At 39.1% G+C, this 21,397-nt stretch overlaps 1 protein-coding gene across 1 annotated transcript in view; it reads left to right on the top strand.

The window, feature by feature from the left end:
- HERC2 (HECT and RLD domain containing E3 ubiquitin protein ligase 2) overlaps positions 1 to 21,397 on the top strand; it is a 242,558-nt gene that overhangs the window by 131,540 nt on the left and 89,621 nt on the right. Inside the window, 11 exon segments of the mRNA XM_070463934.1 lie at positions 2,454 to 2,596; positions 5,661 to 5,928; positions 6,075 to 6,211; positions 6,672 to 6,770; positions 9,065 to 9,233; positions 9,332 to 9,457; positions 10,940 to 11,048; positions 11,166 to 11,305; positions 17,818 to 18,008; positions 18,599 to 18,704; positions 18,796 to 18,887. Coding sequence (XP_070320035.1) covers positions 2,454 to 2,596; positions 5,661 to 5,928; positions 6,075 to 6,211; positions 6,672 to 6,770; positions 9,065 to 9,233; positions 9,332 to 9,457; positions 10,940 to 11,048; positions 11,166 to 11,305; positions 17,818 to 18,008; positions 18,599 to 18,704; positions 18,796 to 18,887 — 1,580 coding nt within the window.

The raw sequence follows: 21,397 nt of genomic DNA, 5'->3' as shown, positions 1-21,397 counted from the left end.
GCTCTTCTGGATCTGTGAGAAAGGCATACTCCAATAGAAAACAGGCAAGGGGCATGAAAGGGAAAATACAGATGGCATCTGCATGTACAAGGAAGATGTGCAATCTGGCCAGTAACTGATGAAAAGTGATAGACAAACCTGAGGGGATTTGGTGAGGAGGGAGGGAAACAGTGTTCTCTTGCCCCAGTATATGAGATGTGGCCTGAGGACCAGTAGCATTGATGACACTTAAGAGGAACATGTGGAAATGTGGACTCCCAGGCTGCACCCAGAGCTAAAAAATGAGGATCTGCATCTTTAATAAGGCGGTAAAGTGGTTCATATGTCCATAGAGTGGCACCACCCTAATACTTTGCTATGCTAGTGGGGATTTAAGTTGGTACAACCATCTAACAGGCATTTGAGTAAACATTAGACTTTAAAATACATACATTTGTATATTCATTGCTTAACAATTTGTCTTGTGGGAATTTATCACATGAAATGATGTCATGGTGCTGACATCTTTTTACATCTCATCTGTAAACACGTGCTACATGTTTCCAGATGCTCATTATAGCTTTTCTTGTTGGTATTATTTTTGTGCTGACACCTGAATGCCCATTATTAGGTGGTGTACCCATGTAGTGGGATACCATGGCACCATTCACAAATGATGATACATATATAGGTTTAATACCATGGAAACATCAAAATGATAAAAAGATATTGCTGTACATATGTTTGTAGATTTGCATTCATCTGCTTACCAGAATAGTGATAGTAGAATTTCATCTGACTTTATTTTTTTTGTACTTTTCTGTATTACCTCAGTTTTCTGGAGTGAGCTCATTTCACTTTGAATAGAAAAAAAAAAAGCTATGAAATATGTTTTTATTATCTCCTTTTGAAAGACATTGTGGTAAATATTATGGAAAACAAGATCGTCTTTGTTTATGATTTACTGTCTGAAGTCAGGGTGCCGAGAGAAAATGAAAGTAGATGGCACTGTCCATGGTCTGGGCCTGTGTGCTGTAAGACGTGTGAGCACGGTTTCATGGGCATCCTGGGGTGCTGGAGCTGAGGACTGGGGAGAGCGGGCAGCATTTGGGGTGTATGGCAGCCCCTGGCTGCAGGGGTAAGGAGTTTCCATCTTGGGGGAGGAGACAGTAGGAGCAGAGGCGTAGGCAGTGAATACTTCAGTACTGACCTTTGCAAGGATCTCAGGACTTATTGATGAATATGGGGCTAAAGCTGGGGAGAGGTCAGTGAATCATGTGATAGAGTGCAGTGGCTGCCAGGGTGAAATGTCAGGCTGACTGGAAATATGTGGCAGGGCCTCACATGGTAAGGAGGATATTCAGGATGACAAATATGGTAGTGAGTTATAGGAGTATTTGAAACTGGGAGATCATGGAGATGGGGAAATTGTGTCAAGTGATAAAGTGTCTTCCAAGGGAAGGCATGAAAAAATGGAAAGAAAGTACCAGTAGAGACTGTGATGCTGTAGTCTTTTTAGATGATGACCTCTTGGAAAATCATTGAAAAGTCAAAGGTGGCTAATGTTTCAAGCTCGAGTTATAGGGAAGACAGGGAGGAGTGCTGTTGACAAAATTAGAAAGTCCAGTGGAGTATGTGGTGTTTTTCCTTAACTCAAGAGTTAAGTTTCCTTGACTTAGGAATTTAATTATAGCATCCTGAATATGAAGTAAACGTAATGAAAGTGCAGATTCATTCTGTATTAGACATTAAGGACCTTGAAGATAATCCACAACTATAGAGGATTAGGAAACCAGAGCCAGGATATTGATTGACTGTTCTGTGGTTATCCCACTGAGGAACTATGGCAGCACTGAATCAGGATTACCATCCCGCACTTGGGGTAGAACAGGGGCCCCAGATGGAGCTGTGTGGAACAGGGCTTTAAGGAAAACGCCACAGCTACCTGTCTTATCCAGTTTTATGGGAACATAGCCACTAGCTGCACCAGCTTGTTTACGTCATCTCTGGCTGCATTTACATTTCAGTGGCAGAGTTGAGTAGCTGTGACAGATCCTATGGTCAGTAAGCCTAAACTGTTTACTCTCTGGCACTTTGAGAAGATTTACAACCCCTAGTCATATTTGGGTTTGGTGTCAGTTTATAGTCTGAACAAGGGTTAACAAAATTTTGGGCTGGAGATACATACTTGGGCGTTTCATAGAAGGGGTTTCTGCAGAAATGAGTGTACACCAGGATGGCAAAGGCAGAGAACTGGACTAAGGGCAGTAATCTGGGAAGTAGCTTTGGTTGGCTTTAAAGACACAGACAGATGAATTAAAGAAGGACTGAGGCCAGAAAGTAGGGAGTGAAAAAGCCTTGAAGGTTTTGCTTGTCTCATGCTTGATCAGGTAGAAAGCGTATCTGGTTTAGCATGATTAGTGCACGTCTGTGGTTGAAGACGCGTGTCACCCGTGTCTTGTCTTTAAACTCAGATGACGGAGCGGCCGTGTCCCCTGACCTTGGGGACCTGTCTCCTGAGGGGCCGCAGCCCCCCGTGACCCTCGTGCAGCAGCTGCTGGCCTCGGCCACCCAGCCGTCTCCCGTGAAGGCCATATTCGACAAGCAGGAGCTTGAGGTACAGTCCGTAGACCTGGTCGTTTTCATCTGCTGCGTTAAACTGTAAACAGCTTTTGTGTGTGTGTGTGTGCCAGAAGTGTATTTTCTTAAGGATATGGTTTGATTTTTAAACGGTATGCCAAAATAATTCTTACGACTAGGTAGGTTTTAACCGTGTCTGTCATAGAGCACTGTGATACTAGTCAGAAAGTGAATGAGTTAAAAGTTTAATCTTATTTTGAGTTTCTGTGAATTGTTTGTAAAAATTAACTAGGTTCATCATGAGTTAATGCTCAAGTATTTGTGGAGGGATCTTTTTCCAGGAAATATTATTATTGAAAGAGCCCTGTTAGACCTAGGAGTACTGTATGGTGCTTGTTCATTTGTTTCACTCACTCCAGAGCCTTTCTCGAACTTGCCCAGGCTCTCAGCCAACACCCTGTTTTGGAGCATGTGCCCTGCACCGCACACATGGTGGGCTGAGGAGGAGGGGGCCTGTGGGCGTGTTCCCATGGAAGAGACCTGATCAGGACTGAGTGTGACCCACCACATGGAAGACTAGATATTTTAAAAAATCTTTTTTGCTGTGTACTATATTAAACATTCTGAAAAAAAATATCAAAGACAGGAGTAAAATCTTGAGCAGACAATATGGCAGGTGGAAAATACCCTAGTAGAATACTCAGAGTCTAAGACCCGGTGGGGAGCCCACATCCAGAGTGAGTTGGGAAGCCAGTTGGGTGCAAAGGGATTCTTGAGGAAACCCTGGGCATGGAGGCACCAGGGGAGGAGGGTGCCAGGTGTTCTCAGACCAGGTCCGAGTGCCGACTACTCCTTAGGTCTGAAAACCTGGGATGGGAGATGGGGTTACAGTTGCTGCAAGGCAATGTTGCAAGTCATTTGTCAGATAAAAACAGGACGCACAGGAATGAGGAGCTAATCAATGAAAAGGGTGTTGAGCAGTTGCAGCCCAGAGCCATGCTGGGAGGTGCCCAGAGTTGAGGGAAAAATAAGACTTGGAGGAAACAAGTAGACCTAGAGTTGTCCTTTGTGAATCAGGAAGGGCTCTTGTACCAGAGAGAGAGCTACGGTTGTTTTGTCTCCCTTGATTCTTTTTTTTTTTTTTTTTAAGATTTATTTATTTATTCATTATTTGGCTGTGGTGGGTCATTTCTGCACGTGGGCTGTCTTTGGTTTCGGTTTGTGGGCATCTCGTTGCGATGACTTTTCTTGTTGGGGAGTACATTGTAGGTGGGAGGGCTTCAGTGGTCGTGCCTTGCAGGCGCTAGTGCCCTGGCTCAGGAGCTTTGACCCATGGACTTAGTTGCCCCATGGCATGTGGGATCTTCCCGGACCAGGGATCCAACCGGTGTCCCTGCATTGCAAGGTGGATTCTTAACCACTGGACCACTAGGGAAGCCCCTCTCCCTTGATCCTGATGGAAATTCAGGTGGCATTTTATTGCTCTGTGTGAATGTCTTTTATTTTCTTTTGTAGATGGTTCAGTACCTGGTAGTTTACTTCAGTCTTAAGGAGGTTGGTTCTAGACTTTCTGGTGATGATTTGTTGTTTTCCCCTTAGTGCTAGTTCCTAGTCTCTAATTCTGAGAGATTTAGAACCTCTTCCTGGAAACCTTTGTATCTTGACCAAAATGCTGAAACTTCATTGGACTAGGATGGCACACCATCTTCTTAGCACTGGGTCTTCCAGCAGTTTCTTTTGGCTGGGATCTTCAGTCTCACATAGCCTCCATTTTGCAGTCAGCCAAGGATTTGCAGTTGCGCGTGTTGTGGCTCTCCCTCACCTCTCCTTGCGCTGGCAGGCCGCCGTCCAGGGACACTGCCCCTGGTAGCAACTTCCCTGTGGGCTTCCCTTGTGCTCAAGATTGCCCCATTCCTGTTTTCTCCAGGGTCCTCAAACAGTTTTTAAGAATATTTTGAGCAAAATTCAAATTATTAGCAAATCTGGAAGACCCAGCAGTGGCCACAAGACTGGAAAAGGTCAATCCTCATCCACAATTCCCAAGAAGGGTAGTACTAAAAATGTTCTGACCATTGGACAATTGCACTCATCTCCCATGCTAGTAAGGTCATACTTAAAATCTTGCATGCTAGGCTTTAGCATTATGTGAACCAAGAACTTCCAGATATCCAAGCTGGGTTTAGAAAAGGCAGAGGAACAGAGATCAAATTGCCAACATTCACTGGATCATAGAGAAAGCAAGGGAATTCCAGAAAAACACGCACCCCTGTTTCATCGACTATGCTGAAACCTTTGACTGTGTGGATCATAACACTGTAGAAAGCTCTTAAGGAGACGGAATACCAGACCATCTTACCTGTCTCCTGAGAAACCTGTATGCGGGTCAAGAAGCAACAGTTAGAACCCTGTATGGAACAACTGATTGGTTCAGGATTGAGAAAGGAGTATGACAGGGCTATCTGTTGTCACTCTGTTTATTTAACCATTACTCTGAGCACATCAAGAGAAATGCCAGTTACAAGCTGAGTTACACGCTGGAATCAAGATAGGTGGGAGAAACATCAACAACCTCAGATATGTGGATGATACCACTCTAATGGCAGAAAGTGAAGAGGAACTAAAGAGCGTCTTGATGAGTGTAAAGCAGGAGAAAAAACTTAAAACTCAATATTAAAAGAAACCAAGACCATGGCACCTGGCCCCGTTACTTTATGACAAATAATGACTTGTCTTTGGGAAGGGCGAGGGTCTGTTTCTCCCACCTCATCAGACCTCTCACCTCTGTTCACCTTGGCGTGTTGCTCACTCATAGCTCAGTGCTTCTGTGAAGTTTCCTTGGTGGACATTGATAATTTGCTAATTTTTCAGGTAGACTATGTGTACTGAAGCAGAAGTTATTGGGTCATTGAATCTTTCCTCTGCATTAAACAGTGAAAGCTGTCTTTTTGTTTTTAAACATGTTTTATCCATTCATTTAAAAATACACATGTAAGCCTGGGTTTCTATATTTCTGCACTGCAGTTTGTCATAGTAGTCTGTACTTTGCATTTCCCTGGACACCTTAGTCCCCTGATTTACAAACTCTGCCTTCATTTGCGCAGGCTGCCGCCTTGGCTGTGTGTCAGTGTCTGGCTGTGGAGTCTGCCCACCCACTGAGCCCTGCGTTTGAAGACTGCGGCTCCAGTGAGGCCACGACCCCTGTCACTGTGCAGCATATTCGCCCAGGCAGAGCGAGGAAGCACAAGCAGTCTCCGGGTCCTGTTCTGCCCATTGTAGTTCAGCTCATGGAGATGGGATTTCCTAGAAGGAACATAGAGTTTGCTCTCAAGTCACTCACTGGTGCCTCTGGGAATGCTTCTGGCTTGCCAGGTACTGTATTTTCCCTATGGGTGTTTGACGTAATGTGCCTACCCTTCTGTTTGTAGGCTTCCCTTGAAATACTAATGTCAGAGGCCCCTTGGGCACGCAGTTGCTGTGGTCCTCATTGTGGTTGTGCTGTGTGTGCTTGCTCCTAGGCGTGGAAGCCTTGGTTGGGTGGCTGCTGGACCATGCTGATGTGCAGGTCACGGACCTCTCGGATGCAGACACAGGGTCTGAGGAATGTTCAGACGAGGAGGTGATGGAGGATGTGGATGACACGGCCTATGCTATGGTCAGTGCTTCCCTTGTGCCCATCTGCTCTGAGTTCTGGATTCCTCTGCATTGCTCCATGGGGCCTCTCTGTGGTTCTGCCAGGCATGTGGCAAAGCTGCTAAGGGCTGCCTGGGTTTTCTGTGCCTTAATTGCTTTTCACTTTAACATCTGCTGGTGTTGGGCAGCTATTAGAGATGATCTTAGAAAACCATTATTTACAGGACATTTACTTCTGACTCAAGTGTGTTGTTTTATGGGATTTATTTGGAATTACCTCAGAAATTTTCTGTACTTTCAGCTTTTGAGATTTATTCTGCTTACAGTGCTATTGTTATTAGTCTTTTTTTAAGTGAAGAATTTTATAGTGAAAACAGAATAATATTAAATGCTTTTTTAATATTATGGATTTCACTTACTACTTTCTTTTTCAGTAGGTTTATCTGGTTCACCATTTATAAAAAAGTATTTATCTTTTTTAGTCCACTGGTGCTGTTGTAACAGAGAGCCAGACTTATAAAAAGCGAGCTGATTTCTTAAGTAATGATGACTATGCTGTGTATGTGAGAGAGAATATTCAGGTGAGTAATGGTGTTGGGCTAGAACCTTGATTGCTTAGGTTTTCATTCAGCAGATGTTTGAGCATCTCAGAAAGTCAGAGAGGGCGGGCAAAGCACGTACCGGGGAGGGGCTGTGACTGGAGCAGAGGACAGAGGAGCAGAAGGTGCGCGGAAGGTGGCTTGCCCACAGTGGTGCGGCACACACACATGTGCTTCTTGATCATCCCTATTCTGGACACTTCTATATTCTGTTTTTGCTTTTTTTTTTTTTTTAAGTATTCTTCTTGCCATCTAATTGTAAATATTTAGCTATGCTTTTTGTGTAGTCCTTTTCAACCTTAAATTCTTTCTTTTCCTGTTTTAGTTCTTTTGTTATAGTTAGTATGTGTGTGTGCTAAGTCGCTTTAGTTGTGTCCGACTCTTTGCAACCCCATGGACTGTAGCCCACCAGGCTCCTCTGTCCATGGGATTCTCCAGGCAAGAGTACTGGAGTGAACTGCCAGGCCCTCCTCTCTAGTTAGTGTGAAAGTGAAAGTTGCTCAGTCGCTCTATGATCCCATGGACTGTATCGCAAGAGCGACTGAGCAACTTAGTCCATGGAATTGTCCAGGCCAGAATACTAGAGTGGGTAGCCTTTCCCTTCTCCAGGGTTTCTTCCCAACCCAGGGATCGAGCCCAGGTCTCCTGCACTGCGGGTGGATTCTTCACCAGCTGAGCAACCAGGGAAGCCCAAGAACACTGGAGTGGGTGGCCATCCCATCTCCAGCTGGTCTTCCTGACCCATTAGTATACTTCAGAGGAAATCTCAGAAATGGTCTCATTTCTCCTCTAAATAAGTCAGCAGCATGTATCCCTAAATAAAGGATTTATTTTTAACATACTGACAGTGCTGTCACTTAACATTGCCTAACAAAGTAAACAGTAGTTCCTTACTATTATCTCATTATCTAATTTGGGCTCAGATTTTCCCAGTTTTCCCCCAAAATGGCTTGTTATAGTAATTTTTTAAGATTTAGATACAAATAAGATCACACGCACATTTGGGTGATGTGTATTTTTAACCTAGAACCATTTTTCGCTCGTTTTTTTTTTTTTTTCTTTTCATGCCATTTATTTATGACTAAAATTATGTTGCCCCACATTTTCCTCCCTCTCTGCATCTCCTGTAAAGTCAGAGTGAGGGCTGGAGGTTGGTTGGACTCTGGCTGCATCTTGGGAAAGACTGTATTGTATTATAGCCCAACATGCATTGTTACTTGTCATCTGTACCATCCAGTCTTTATTAATTATCCATCTTGGAGCTTTAGTAGTGGTTAATGGTACTATCTAGACCCATTAAGAAAGGTTGCATAATAGTGGTTTTATAAATTTGTCATTCCTTCCAAATATATTAGCTAGAGTTCTGTACATTGTAAAAAACTTTCTTATCAACTCTTGTCACTGTAAAATAGTTTGTATAGGAAAGGCAGAATAGATGGTTGCTTTTTGTTTGCTTGTATTATGAATTTTCAGTTGTGTATTGGTATCCTATACTATAAAAAGATGACCAAGAAACCTTTAATTTGCTTATATGAGGAGGTTTTTGGCTGTTATGGATTTAATATGTTTCAGTCATTTTTCCTCTTGGTCACGTTATTCTTTTGAGGTAGCCCATTAATCTTTTTTTTTTTTTTTTTTTCAGTTCTTCAGTGCTCAGCTTTCTTTATTTTTTTTTTTCTTTATTATTATTTTTTTTTCCATTTATTTTTATTAGTTGGAGGATAATTACTTTACATCATTGCAGTAGTTTTTGTCATACATTGAAATGAATTAGCCATGGATTTACATGTATTCCCCATCCCAGTCCCCCCTCCCACCTCCCTCTCCACCCGAAAGATGGTAACGATAACCCTATATGCAAAACAGAAAAAGAGACTCAGATGTATAGAACAGACTTGTGGACTCTGGGAGAAGGCGAGGGTGGGATGTTTCAAGAGAACAGCATCGAAACATGTATATTATCTAGGGTGAAACAGATCACCAGCCCAGGTTGGGTGCATGAGACAAGTGCTCGGGCTTGGTGCACTGGGAAGGCCCATTAATCTTTGATAGCTCCCTTGCTTTATGGCACAAATTGATCCAAATTCATCTTGTATGTTTCCTGCCCCAAACATCAAGCCAGGCAGTTTTCTTAAGAGTCCTGGTACCATTTTGTATAAAATGATACTGAGAGCATATTGGGTGCTAGAGGAAATTCTTTCTTAGGACTAGAATAATGCTTCTTTACAATTGATCGTTTCATCTAATATTGGACTGTATTTTTAATTTAATTTTAGGTGGGAATGATGGTTAGATGCTGTCGAACATATGAAGAGGTGTGTGAAGGAGATGTGGGCAAAGTCATCAAATTGGATAGGGATGGATTACATGACCTCAATGTGCAGTGTGATTGGCAGCAGAAAGGAGGCACTTACTGGGTTAGGTATATTCATGTGGAACTTATAGGTGAGAACATTCTTTATTAAGTTCTTTTGACTTTCTTAATTAGATTCAGAGTTGCTGAATGAATGCTAATTATATTTCTTTTTTATTGGAATCTCTAGGCTATCCTCCACCAAGTTCTCCTTCTCACATCAAAATTGGTGATAAAGTTCGTGTCAAAGCCTCAGTCACAACACCGAAGTACAAGTGGGGATCTGTGACTCATCAAAGTGTGGGGGTTGTGAAAGGTAGTACTACCTCGGAAAGAAAACTCCCAAGTGTTTAGCTTTTCATCAACTAATGTAAACTCTTTTTTTTTTTTCTTCCCATTCAAGGGCAGGAAAAACCGCCTTATGATTTATACATAACATTCTTTTTCTTTTCAATACTCTGGAGAGCTGCAGCACACCTGTTATTGGACAGAGTCAGGTGTATTAACTCATTGCAGCATGGGAGAGTGCGTATCCTGGAAATGGGGTGCAGCAAAGTTTAATGGAGTTTGCATTTGGTATTTTGGGGAGGGTTCAGGAAATTGGGGTAATTCTAATAATGGATATCTTAATAAATACTGTTTGAAAGAGATAATGGACTCATGATGAGATTATGTTTGGCAAGGAAGCAGTTGTTTATACTAATCAGGTTGGGTTTGTGGTTTGGATTAGATTGAACGTGACTGGATATGTTAAAAGAGTGGCTTTGTTTTTACCTCAGTCTGTTACAGTCTCAGTGTGGCCTTGTGTTGGGGTTTTTTGAAGTTGTTCTGTCAATCCTGCCAAATGGCTATCTCCCTCAGTGTTTTTCTCTCTCTTTTAATAAATTTAAGAAATGGCTTTGTGCAAATGATAGAAGTCAGCACCTGGAAACACAAAATTTTCCTCACTTTATGTTTAATGTGATATTCTTGAGATTTCAAATCAAACATGGCACACTTTAAATGGTATACGTATCCATTTTAACAGGTGCATGAGAAATGGTTAAGTATTTATGTGGTTTTATCTTTAAATTTGCTTTCAGTGCCACTTTTCTTTGTTTTGTCTTCCTTGATCCTTGTAGGAAAAACTCTTACTGGATAACTTAGATTAAAAATGGCCACAATGGTGGTACCTTCCCAGGGGACCAGGGGTATTAGTTTTCTTAAGTTTACATAAGAACAGTGTAGCTTATTTAACAAAGTAGCTTATTTAACATTTTACTTTAACAGTTTTCAGTTTTGTTTAACAGTTTCTTAAGTGATTTTTCAAAGCTTTACAAATCAAAGCAAAGATAAATTTAAAGAATAACTTGATTTAGAAGTTAATATTTAGAGTAGCTTTCACCAAAGGGCAGTAGATCTATTATTAATGTAATTTTTATTCCCTAAGATACTGAATGGAGTTTTTGCTTGGTGTGATTAAATGAACCTTCTTATTGTAGCAAATTTCGAACATATACAAAAATAGAGACTATAGTATAAAGAACTGCTGTGTACCCATCACTTGACTTCAGCAGTTGACAACTCCTGGCTAAAGTTGTTCATCCATGATCCTCTCCCTCCATTATTTTGAAGCTAACCAATTGACATCATGTGTTAGTTCATACAAAAGTGTCTTAGCATGCCTCTCTAAAAGAGAAGTACTCTGTAAAACAAAAATAACTATAATACAATATCACATAGCCAGGTATAGATTTAATTTTAATTTTAGATTTTTGTTGGTGACAGAGATGTTTCAAACAATTTCTGTTTGTCCTAGCTTTCAGTGCCAATGGAAAAGATGTTATTGTCGACTTTCCTCAGCAGTCTCACTGGACTGGGCTGTTATCAGAAATGGAGCTGGTACCTAGTGTTCACCCTGGTGTTACGTGAGTTTTTATTTTTATATTGCTAGATTTGTTTGGGAGGAATGGTTTTCTTTGGAATTAAGTTTGATAGATGACCTCATGTTTTTCTTATCAACTAAATGGCTATTTTAAAAATAGGTGTGATGGCTGTCAGATGTTTCCTATCAATGGATCTAGATTCAAATGCAGAAACTGTGATGACTTTGATTTTTGTGAAGCTTGCTTCAAAACCAGAAAACACAACACCAGGCATACATTTGGCAGAATAAATGAACCAGGTATAGTAGACTGGTTATCTTCTCTTTCGTCAGACTGTTATTAATGAGATAATTATTGTGGATACTTAATTTTGCTCTTTAAAGTTCATATTGGTGAGCACTAAACTGTGTACACAGTGAGACAAGAAAGATGGTCCTGCCCACTTGATGAATTGTGGGGTTTTTTTTCCCAAGCAATGAGTGGTCCATGGAACTAGAATAGAATAACAGTGTTGTTTGCTTGTATTTCCATAAAGAAGAGTAATGGACTCAAGAAACTAATAAATGTTTTGTTGGATAGGATGTAGAATTGGGTAGATTTATTTGTATGTCTTCTAGTGTGTGTGTGTATATATATATTATTATGGTAAAATATATGCAACATAAAATTTGCCATTTTAATCACTTTTCAGTGTATAATTAAGAGAATATTGCACGCTGTCAACACTCAGTATTTTTAAGACTTTTTCACCATTTCGATATAGGAGTGTACCAATTAAGCAATAATGCCCATTCTTCCTTCCCTGGGGACCTCTTATCCACTTTCTGACTCTGAATTAGAAAACTCTAGGTACCTCATTTATAAGTGTAACCACACAAAATTTGTGTTTTTGTGTATCTGACTTATTTCACCTTAGATTATGTTTCTAGGGTTCATCCATGTTATATAGCGTGTATCAGAACTTAATTTCATTTTATGACTAATAGTCCATTGTATGTATATATCACAATTTACTTATCAAGTCTTCTATTAATGGATATTTGGGTTGTTTGTACCTTTCAGCTGTTGTGAATAATGTTGCTATGAACACTGATGTACAAATGTGTCCCTATTTCAAAACTAGGAGTAGAATTGCATGGCCATTCTGTAGTTCTTTGTTTTTAAGGAACCATCAAAATGTTTTCCCAAAGTGACTGTAGCATTTTACGTTCCTGCCAGCAGTGTATGAGGATGCTGGTTTTTCCATATGCTCACCATTTTATTTTCTTTCTTCTTTTTTGAATTACAGCCATGCTGATGGTGAGAAGTAGTAATCTCATTGTGATTTTGATTTTTGAGTTTCCCTAGTGATAAATGGCATTGAGCCTCTTTTCATGTGCTTTTTGCTATTTATGTATCTTTGGCAAAGGGGTGTGTCAATTCAGTTTCAAAACTTTTGATGTTAGTTTGTAGGAATTCTTTATATATTGTGGACATCAAATCAGATATGTGATTTGCAAATATTCTACCCTATTCTGTTGGTTTTCTTTTCACCCTCTTGATAGGATTCTGTGATAAAAGTTGTACCTTTTAATGAATTTTAATTTATCGTTTCTTTTGTTTGCCTGTGCATTTGATATCATACTTATTTCTGGGTCAACTTCAGAAATCACTGCTAAAGCCAAAGTTCTGAAAGTCAGTTCCTAAGTTTATAAGAGGTTTATAGGTTGAACCACTTTGAGTTAATTTCTGTACATAGTATAATATGTAATTTCATCCTTTTAAGTATGTATTTAAGTATGTATTAAGGCTGTATTTCAAATCCTGAAAGATGATGCTGTGAAAGTGCTGCACTCAATATGCCAGCAAATTTGGAAAACTCAGCAGTGGCCGCAGGACTGGAAAAGGTCAGTTTCCATTCCAATCCCAAAGAAAGGCAATGCCTTTCTCAAGGCTCAAAATTCTCCTAGCCAGGCTTCAGCAATACGTGAACCGTGAACTTCCAGATGTTCCAGCTGGTTTTAGAAAAGGCAGAGGACCAGAGATCAAATTGCTGACATCCATTGGATCATTGGAAAAGCAAGAGAGTTCCAGAAAAACATCTATTTCTGCTTTATTGACTATGCCAAAGCCTTTGGTTGTGTGGATCACAATAAACTGTGGAAAATTCTGAAAGAGATGGGAATACCAGACCGTCTGACCTGTCTCTTGAGAAACATATATGCAGATCAGGAAGCAACAGTTAGAACTGGACATGGAACAACAGACTGGTTCCAAATAGGAAAAGGAGTATGTCAAGGCTGTATGTTGTCACCCTGCTTATTTAACTTATATGCAGAGTACATCATGAGAAATGCTGGGCTGGAAGAAGCAGAAGCTGGAATCAAGATTGCCAGGAGAAATGTCACTAACCTCAGATATGCAGATGACACCACCCTTATGGCAGAAAGTGAAGAGGAACTAAAAAGCCTCTTGATGAAAGTGAAAGAGGAGAGTGAAAAAGTTGGCTTAAAGCTCAACATTCAGAAAACTAAGATCATGGCATCCAGTCCCATCACTTCATGGGAAATAGATGGGGAAACAGTGGCTGACTTTATTTATTTTGGGCTCCAAAATCACTGCAGATGGTGATTGCAGCCATGAAATTAAAAGACGCTTACTCCTTGGAAGGAAAGTTATGACCAACCTAGATAGCATATTAAAAAGCAGAGACATTACTTTGCCAACAATGGTCTGTCTAGTCAAGGCTATGGTTTTTCCAGTGGTCATGTGTGGATGTGAAAGTTGGACTGTGAAGAAAGCTGAGCGCCGAAGAATTGCTGCTTTCGAACTGTGGTGTTGGAGAAGAGTCCCTTGGACTGCAAGGAGGTCCAACCAGTCCATCCTAAAGAGATCAGTCCTGGGTGTTCATTGGAAGGACTGATGTTGAAGCTGAAACTCCAATACTTTGGCCACCTCATGCGAAGAGTTGACTCATTGGAAAAGACCCTGATGCTGGGAGGGATTGGAGGCAGGAGGAGAAGGGGACGACAGAGGATGAGATGGCTGGATGGCATCACTGACTTGATGGACATGGGTTTGGGTGGACTCTGGGAGTTGGTGATGGACAGGGAGGCCTGGCATGCTGCGATTCATGGGGTCACAAAGAGTCAGACATGACTGAGCGACTGAACTGAACTGAACTGAATATGTGTATCCAGTTTTCCAAAAACTATTTGTTGAGAAGACTGTCCTTTCACTGTTGAATGGTCTTGGCACCCTTTCTGAAAATCAGTTGACCAAAGATGTGAGAGCTTTTTCCTCTGTCTCTAGTCTACTCTGTTGGTCCTTTTCAGGGCTAACTTTTCTTGTTTTTTGTTTTTTTTTGATCAGCGTGCCATGGGTTTATAAATTTTATTAGGCTTTTCAAAGAACTAACTTTTGACTTTGAATTCGTGTCTCTCAGATCTTTATCATTTCTTTTTCCTATAGAATTTAGGTTTAGGTTGATTTCCCCTCTCCCCTCTGAATGCTTAGTTCATTAATTTCTCACTTTTATCTTTTATGATATTTGAACTTAAAATTTTTAATTTATGTTTAAGCATAAGCTGTATCTTATAATACTGATAGGTAGTAATATTTCATCATCTTTTAAAAATGTCCTTAAAATTCCATTGGAATTATTTTCTTGTATTTATTGATTTTAAGTTTCAAAGATGTCAGCATTTTCTACCTGTATCTTTTTACTAGTTTCTGCTTTGTATTCAGATGTGTATCCTGATTAATCTTTGACATTTTGGGGGAAACTTTTGTTTAGTCATAGGACTTGGCATTTCATGGGAGTTTACACATGTTTTATGCATGTCTGAAAAAAGGTCTTTTGCGGTTCTGTGCTGAAGTTAGTGTTTGCTCAGTGTATCTTTTTGTAGCCTTTTGCCCTCAGTCTTTGTGTAATCTTGTTGGCAGTTTTTAAAAAAATTCCAATGTGATGGTATTTGTCTCTTATTTTGATCATTTAGGTATTTATTTATGTCTAAGGCAGTTGCTGAAACATATATTTGTAAATTAATCAGCTTTTCAGTCCTTTTTTGTTGTTGCTGTCCCGTCCGTCTTCTGTTCCCTTTTTTTTCCCGTTCCATCTTCCTTTGGACGTATAAATTCTGTGTTGTTTAACCAACCACCCCACCCCCCACCACCCTGCATCAACACATGCTCACTGGCTTAGAAGTTAAATTTTGGTGTATATTCATGTACTATAAGAGTAGTGTATATTATATACATTTTTGGTATTAGTAGTTACTAAAGATATTATGATATCTTTTTTGTCTTATAAACCTAATCATTATTTAGTATTTTTATCCTCCTCCTAAGCAGTGCAAGGATCTGAGGTTCCTTTAACTTAATTAACCATCATTCTGATTTAAATTACCATGTTTTTTATTACTGTGTTTAAAAATTTCACACATACATCTTAAACAATATAAGACATAGGATTGTTATTTTTTGTGGTCGGTGTTTGTTGAATTTTTTTTCACATACGTAATATTTGTTGTTGTTTAGTCACTAAGTTGTATCCAACTCTTTGCAACCCCATGGACCATAGTTTTTCTCTATTCCTTTCTGTATGTTTCATTTTTCATCTGTCATTATTTTTGTCCTCCCTGAAGAATAGCCCTTAATATTTTATTTAATTTATCTCTATGATTATGAACTCTGTTTTTGTGTGTCTTTATTTCTTCTTTATTTAAAAAAAATATTTTTTCTGGGACTTTTAGCACTTTAAAAATACTATTCCATTGTAATTAGGTTTATATTATTTCAGCTGAAGTCAGTTTAGTTATTATTCCCTTAAAGCTAATTTATTCTTTGTATTTCCCCTTAATCTGCTTTTGAGATACTCTTGTTTTTATCTTACACAAATCTTACATATGCACATATATATATATTTTGTGTTTATCTTTCTTGCAGTTAGTAATGCTTGTGATTAATTAATTCTCCAGCTTTTTTGAGCTATAATTGACATAGGACATTGTGTCAGTATAGAGTGTTCAGTGAGGTGATTTGGACACATGTACTGCAAAACGATTACTGCAGCAAGGCTGGTTAACACATCTGTCACTTCACATAACTACCCTTTTTTTGGTGTGTGTGGTAAAAAAATTTAAGGTTTATTTTTCCAACTTTCAGAGTAGGGCTTTTAAAATCTGTGCTTTGATATGTTTTGTTCGTTTTGGACAATTTCCCATCATCCAGTATTTTTTCTAATATTAATCTATGCCCTCTCTTCTTTTCCTTCTTTTTTGAGACTCTTCTTTCTGATAAGACAGATCTTATTTCTCTTTGTTAAATTTTTCACATCATTTTTGTTTTCTAAACTTTTGCTCTTCAGTTCTTCATTCTAGATAATTTTTGCTAGTTCTCTTTTCATATGAGTCTAGTCTGCTGGTAAACCTATTCATTGAGTTTTTTATTTTAATTGCCATATTAAACAGTTCTAATCTTTTTAAAAATAATTTTAAATTCTCTGATGAAATATTCAGTGTCTTTTCAAACATACTAAGTATAGTTATTATAAAATTTGTACTTTATAATTCTATCTGGATCCTCTGTGAGTCTCTCTCTCTATTGTCTGTCATTTGTCATAGGTTTGTAGTCATGTTTTCTTGTCTCCTCATTTTCCATCATGTACTGGACATTATGGTAACAAAAGTTACTTCTTGAATCAATTTGAGGCCTGAGATGCTACTTTTCTCCAGAGATTGAGGGAGAGAGGGTTGATCTTCTAGGTAATTGGTGCATGTGTATGTGCTAAGTCACGTCAGTTGAGTCAGACGTTTTTGCAGCCCTGTTGACGTAGTCTGCCAGGTCCTCTGTCCATGGGATTCTTCAGGCAAGAATACTGGTGGGGGTTGCCATGCCCTCCTCGGGGGTCAGGGGGTCTTCCTGACACCCAGGGATTGAACCCTTCTCTCACATCTCCTTTGTGGGCAGCCAGGTTCTTTACCACTAGTGCCATTTGGGAATCCTAGGTAATTGGTGTAAGTAAATATTGACATCTGGGCTCACCTCAGTCCAGTTTCATTGACTGAGATGATTTCATGCAGAGCTGCAGTCTGGAAACAGATGGGCTTGCAGAGTTGACTCTTCTCTTCCTCTGTGGCTCTTCCCATTGAGACCCCAGCCCAGGTGTGAGCTTGTCTTTGCGTCTCTTCTTTCCTGATGGGCTGTGCTGTGTGTCCTGTTTAAGGCTCCCGCTAGAATTTGACAAATACCACTGGGGAAAAGTGTATTTTGATCCACAGGGCAGCTCATTCTGACACTTTTCATCTTAGCCTTCCTCTGATTCTGGCCCCACAATTCTTTATCAGCTTGTTTACTCTGATATTTTCAAGATTTATTCATCTTTAAATGTTTTGTCTGCCTCTTCTCCTTGTCCTCAATGGAAGAGCTAGATCAATTTCCAGATTTGCCATTTATGGAAGTAGAAACTCTTCAAGTTTGTTTTTGTTGCATTTATGAAAACTTTTTAAAGAATGTCTTCTGTAAGCACACTCACTGAACTTCACACCCCGCTCATATACATCCTTCTGTCTGGAGATCTGTCACTCTGTTGTTACTTGAGGGAGTCAAGTGGAATAAATCATAGCATTATACAAACTTCATCTCATAAATCGGGATAAAATACCTTGGCTACGTTTTTTGAAGCCGTTTAAGTATTATGTAATAGTTCCTTCTAATTTGGAAACTTACTGTTTTCTTGAAGTAAGGAACTCTACTATGCAATATTCTTTATTTCTTGGTTGTGAAGTTTCTGTTCTACAAGTATTAACACCGTTTTGCCATCATTAAATAGGACAGTCTGCAATATTTTGTGGCCGTTCTGGAAAACAGCTGAAACGCTGTCACAGCAGTCAGCCAGGAATGCTGCTGGATAGCTGGGCACGGATGGTGAAGAGTCTAAACGTGTCGTCCTCTGTGAACCAAGCTTCTCGTCTTATTGATGGCAGTGAGCCCTGCTGGCAGTCCTCTGGTTCACAAGGAAAGGTAGTAGGCCGGGGGGGCACGTCCAGAAACACTTTTGTTTAGATGTGTGATGTTTTAGAGTTTGAACACAAACTTTAAAAATCCTATGAAGGTATACTGGGATGTCACCTGTCAGTACTCATTTTATATTTTAGTTCATAATTATTTTAAAGGTACAGAGTAATATGCCATCTAGTTTTCATTGTCAGAGATTTTAAAAAATATAAGTGATAGATTTTATCTAACTGATAGAGAGTTTAATAGGGCTTTGTTTTGTTTTACTCCCCCACATAAAATGTATGAGTTCAGATTCTGCTTCTTGTTAGAAGATTTTCTAATATACCCTAATAAATATATGTTTATCTTTAGAATGTTATTTTAATTGCACTTATGTGTGGGTGTGCCTCATCCAGTCATGAAGGTTAGGCTTGGAGAACGGTGCTTTTCCTCTGCTTTGATTCTGATGTTTTCTGTGACCCACCCATTGATGGATATTAGTGGACCACCTTAGGTCAAAAGGCTATAAACGCATCATTTCTGGGGCATAGAGGGAGGCTTTCTTCTAATAAGCAAGTAATGGAGTAGAATACGTGTTTCTTTTTCTTTTAAAGCATTGGATTCGTTTGGAGATTTTCCCAGATGTTCTTGTTCATAGATTAAAAATGATTGTAGATCCTGCTGACAGTAGCTACATGCCTTCCCTCGTGGTCGTGTCAGGTAACTGAGTTACTTTACTCAGAAAGTATCTATTATATAACGAAAACTCCTTTGTCTGATTCCTTTATGCCTCTGCCCCTTTATTTCCTAGGTGGAAATTCACTGAATAACCTAATTGAATTAAAGACAATCAACATCAATCCCACTGACACCACAGTGTCTCTTCTGAATGACTGCACAGAGGTGAGTAGATTAGATAGTGTCTCTTTTTAAAGGTATAATTATATAAATTTTTTATTGATATATAGTTCATTTACAGTGTTTTCAGTTGCTAAGTGATTCAGTTATACATACGTGTGTGTGTGGAAAAGTTGCTCAGTTGTGTTCGACTCTTTGTGACCCCATGGACTTCTCCATGGCCAGAATACTGGAGTCGGTAGCCTGTTCCCTTCTCCAGGGGATTGTCCCAACCCAGGAATCGAACCCAGGCCCTCCCGCATTGCAGGCAGATTCTTTACCAGCTGAGCAGCAAGGGAAGCTCAAGAATACTGTGTTTACATTATTTATATATATATATGTATATATATATATATATATAGTGTGTGTGTGTGTGTGTGTGTGTGTGTTCGTGTGTGTGTTCTTTTTCAAATTCTTTTCCATTAAAGATTCTTACAAGATATTGAATACAGTTCCCTGTGCTATGCAGTAGGTTCTTACTGTTTATGTATTTTATGTATGGTAATGTTGTTCAGTTGCCAAGTTGTGTCCAACTCTTTATGACCCCATGGACTGCAGCATGCCAGGCCTCCCTGTCCCTCACCATCTCTCGGAGTTTGCCCAAGTTCATGTCCATTGAATTGGTGATGCCATCCAACCATCTCATCCTTCCTCTTTTGCCCTCTTCTCTTTCTGCCTATACAGTAATATGTAGAGATTAATCCCAAACTCCTAACCCCTGTCCCCCACCCTTGTCCCCTTTTGTAATCATGAATTTGTTTTCTGAGTATCTTTCTGTTTTGTAAGTAAGTTCATTTGTATCATTTTGTTAGATTTCACAGATAAATGATTTCATGTGATATTTGCTTTTTTCTGTCTGACTTACTTAATATGAAATCTCTGTGTTCATCCATGGTACTGCAAATGGTATTATTTCATTCTTCTTTTTTTTAATGGCAGAGTAATAGTTCATTGTATATAGGTACCACATATTTTTTACCTTTCTGTTGATGGAAATTTAGGTTGCCTCCATGTTTTAGCCATTGTAACTAGTGCTGCTATGAACATTGAGGTGTATGTATCTTTAGAATTAGAGTTCTTTTCAGATATATGCTTAGCAGTGGGATTGCTGGATCATATGACAACTTTATTTTTAGTTTTCTAAGGAACCTCTGTACTGTTCTCCTTGGTGACTGTACCAATTTACATTCCTACCAACTGTGCAGGAGGGATCCCTTTTCTCCACACCCTCTTCTGCATTTATTATATTTTTTTCCTGCATTTATTATTTGTAGACTTCTTGATGATGTCCATTATGACTGTTAATGAAGTGATACATCATTATAGTTTTCTTTTGCATTTGTCTAATAATTGATCATCTTTTTCATGTGCCTGTTGGCCATCTGTACGTCTTATTTGGAGAAGTGTCTGTTTAGGTCTTCTGCCAATTTTTTGATTTGGTTGTTCATGACCTACTTTGTATCCTTTGGAGATTAATCCTTTGTCAGTTGCTTTGTTTGCAGTTGTTTTCTTCATTCATTTTCATCTTGTTTATAGTTTCCTTTGCTGTGCAAAAGCTTTAAGTTTAATTAGGTTCCATTTGTTTATTTTTGTTCCTATTTCCATAACTCTGGAAGGTAGGTCAAAGAGGATCTTGCTGCAACTTATGTCAAAGAGTATTCTGCCTATGTTTTCCTCTAAGAGTTTTATAGTATCTGGTCTTACATTTAGGTCTTTAATCCATTTTGAGTTTATTTTTGTGTATAGTATTAGGGAGTGTTCTAATTTCATTCATTTACATGTAACTGTCCAGTTTCCCAGCACCATTTATTGAAGAAACCATCTTTTCTCCATTGTATGGTCTTGCCTCATTTGTTGTAGATTGATTGACTATAGATGTATGTGTTTATTTCTGGGCTTTCATTCTGTTGATCTATATTTCTGACTTTGTGACATTTCCATACTGTTTTGACGACTGTAGCTTTGTAGTATAGCCTGAAGTCAGGAGCCTGATTTCCTCCAGCTCTATATGTCTTTCTCAAAGAGTGCATTGGCTTTTGGGGGTACTTTGTGTCTCCATAAATAATTAAAAAATTTTTTTCTTCTTGTTCTGTGAAAAATGCCACTGGTAACTTGATAGGAATTGCATTGAATCTGTAAATTGCCTGGGATAGTATAGTCATTTTCATAATATCAGTTCTTCTAATCCAAGGACAAGGTCTATCTTTCCATGTGTTTGTATTGTTTTCTTTTTCCTTCATTAGTGTCTAAAATTTTTGAAATGCAAGTTTTTTGCCTCCTTAGGTAGGTTTAGTCCTAGTTATTTTATTCTTTTTGATGTGATGATAAATGGGATTGTTTCCTTAATTTCTCTTTCTGATCTTTCATTGTTAGTGTATAGAAATGCAACAGATTTTTGTGTATTAATTTTGTATCCTGCAACTTTACTGAATTCATTGACAAGCTCTAGGTAGTTTTCTGGTAACATCTTTGGATACATGTAGTCCATTTACACAGAGAAGGCAATGGCAACCCAC

The sequence above is a fragment of the Odocoileus virginianus genome, unplaced genomic scaffold, assembly GCF_023699985.2.
Source record: "Odocoileus virginianus isolate 20LAN1187 ecotype Illinois unplaced genomic scaffold, Ovbor_1.2 Unplaced_Contig_9, whole genome shotgun sequence".
Classification (NCBI taxonomy): domain Eukaryota; kingdom Metazoa; phylum Chordata; class Mammalia; order Artiodactyla; family Cervidae; genus Odocoileus; species Odocoileus virginianus.
This window is presented reverse-complemented; position numbering and strand designations above follow the sequence as displayed.